The sequence below is a fragment of the Octodon degus genome, unplaced genomic scaffold (genome assembly GCF_000260255.1).
Source record: "Octodon degus isolate 3935 unplaced genomic scaffold, OctDeg1.0 scaffold00181, whole genome shotgun sequence".
Classification (NCBI taxonomy): domain Eukaryota; kingdom Metazoa; phylum Chordata; class Mammalia; order Rodentia; family Octodontidae; genus Octodon; species Octodon degus.
In genome coordinates this window covers 4521899-4524214 of record NW_004524757.1, presented here as the reverse complement: position 1 = coordinate 4524214, position 2316 = coordinate 4521899, and the positions used below count along the sequence as shown (strand labels likewise).

General features: G+C 45.8%; 1 protein-coding gene across 1 annotated transcript; it reads left to right on the top strand.

The window, feature by feature from the left end:
* The first annotated feature begins 1034 nt into the window (after positions 1 to 1034).
* LOC101580038 (melanoma-associated antigen 10-like) lies at positions 1035 to 1793 on the top strand. The gene has a single exon (XM_004643676.1). It carries the CDS (start codon positions 1035 to 1037, stop codon positions 1791 to 1793), a length of 759 nt encoding a protein of 252 aa, XP_004643733.1.
* Positions 1794 to 2316: the final 523 nt, after the last annotated feature.

Sequence of the window (2316 nt, the reverse complement as noted above, 5' to 3'; positions counted from 1 at the left end):
ATACCTGACTTTGCCAGGAGGAAGGGCAAGTCTACCAGGCTGAGTGAGCTCTGTTTGTCTGGCATCATTGCTCTCATTGAGATGAAAGCTGGAATCCAAGTGTGGTTTTCTACCTCCAACTGTGGCCCTTAAGCAGTAGTGCCTACATGTTTGTCTCTCTTAGTGCCTTTTATTCCCTATGAGAGAAAAAGACACTTTCTGGGAGTTTGCCACCAGCCAACAAAGGCTGGGGTTCAAGTCGTGCTCAAGGAGTGTGGAGGGCCCTGAATGAGTGGAGAGGAGATCACTCACCTTACACAATGGACATGAGAATATCCAACTTACTCTACCCTGTAAGAGCTGGATGACCAGAATTGTGTTTCTGGTCTGCAGCCTAAGGGGCCTTTCATGCCCCTTGTAGGAGCTCCAGGAACCAGGCAGGGAAAGTCTTGGTCTGAAGGGATGACCACAGGTAACATAGCACAGGAGGTCCAGAGATAAAAGTAAGGTGCATTCCTTGAATATGTACTAGGCCTCCAGGTGCATGAGGACAGATGTGAATCTTTCTGCCCAGTCCCAACAGTCCCATGCTATACCCTAGAGTCTGTCTTCTGCAATTCAGCTGCAACCTGGAGAGCAATCTGTGTTTCTGTCCCAGATTCTTGTTGAAAGTGCCTCTAGAAGGACAGAAACCAGTGACCAAAGAAAAGGGCCTTAGAGGAACCTAACAAGAGTGATTTTTGTCATGAAGGAACACTTACAATCTTCCTCTCTCCTCCAGGCATCTGAATCGCTATCCCCAAGGAACCACGGAGCTTCTTCATGGTCAGAGGAAAGAGTACAACAAGTTAGAGGGAGGACATCTTATGCAAAGAGGGGACAGAGCCTGGCAGGTGTGCAGGTTTTGAAGCCTGTGAGAGAGGAAGTAGCAGCCACTGCTTCCTCAGGCTCCTCTTTCTCCGGGTTCCAATTTCTGGTACAGCAAGGGAGGTGCCTTGGACTAGGGCACCAAGCTGTCCCAGGAATCCTCAGGGAAAATTCTGTTCACCACTTCCATGGCCTCCAGCCAAGTGAGCCAATCTAGTGAGAATTCCAGGAGGGAAGAAGAGGATATAGGCATTGCCTTGCATGTGGTACGCATTCAGTTCTTCTCCTATGCGTTCCTAGATGATAGAATAGCTAGAGTGTTGACAATCTTGCTCCAGAAGTATCAGATGCAAGAGACAATCACTGAAGCAGAAATACTACACATTTTGGGCCCTGATTATATTAACAATCAAACACCAGTATTCACGACACTCTGTGAAACCATGTGTCTGACCTTCGGCATTGATATGAGGGAAGTGGACCCCATGAGCCACACTTATGCCCTCTTGCCTCTCTTGGGCCTCACTTACAGTGGAATACTCAGTGATAATTACCAGTGTCTTTCCAAAGTAGATTTCTTGGTAGTCATCCTGACTATCATCTTCGTGAAAGGTAACTGTGCCAGTGAGGATGACATCAAGGAATTCCTAAGAAAAAGGAAAATGCTAGCTCAGATAGATCACTTTATTCTTAGGGAGCCCTGGAAATTCATCACTGAGCAATTGGTACAGGAAGGATATCTAGAGTACCGACAGGTGGCCAACAGTGATCCTGCTCGTTATGAGTTCCTGTGGGGTCCAAGGGCTCATGCTGAAACCACCAAGATGAAAGTCCTGCAGCATTTGGCAAAGGTTGATAGGAAAGAACCCAGTTCCTACCCACGTCTCTATGCAGACGCTTTGGGACAGGAGCAAGAGGCTGCCCATGCATCAAATACAGGCCAGTAAAGGAGCAAGGCTGATGCCAGGCACCAATGTTTGTAATCACCTATCTTAGCTCCCATCACATGTGAAATAAGTCCCTTTCTTTCCTTTTCTTTTTCTTTTTTTTATTTTTTGGACTGCACACATTTTTCTAAGTAGTGAAGAGATATTGGAGTGAATAAGTACTCAGCATACCATCTCAATGCCTGTTCTATTTGGGTTATTTGAAACTGATATGTCTTTTTATTTTTGATGGAGGGTAGTATCGATTTTGGGGGAGTTTGAGGCAAAATCTTCCTGTGTAGTACAGTTTAAACTTGAATTCACTGTGTAGTCAAGGCTGACTTCAAACTCATGTTGATCCTCCTGTCTCAGCCTCCTCTGTGCTGGGATTACAGGTGTGAACCAGCATGTCTAATGGTGGCATGTCTTTTACAATATTTTGTTTGTTTTTTTGGGTACTCAGGACCTCAAATTTTCCAGGAAGGCTCTGTCTGGCTGGGCTGTGTCCCTGCTCCTCTTTTTGATTTTTTGAAGTCTTATTCCT

What these genes read in the sequence shown, in the direction of transcription:
- LOC101580038 (XM_004643676.1), top strand. Translation starts at nt 1,035, where the DNA reads ATGGCCTCCAGCCAAGTGAGCCAATCTAGTGAGAATTCCAGGAGGGAA.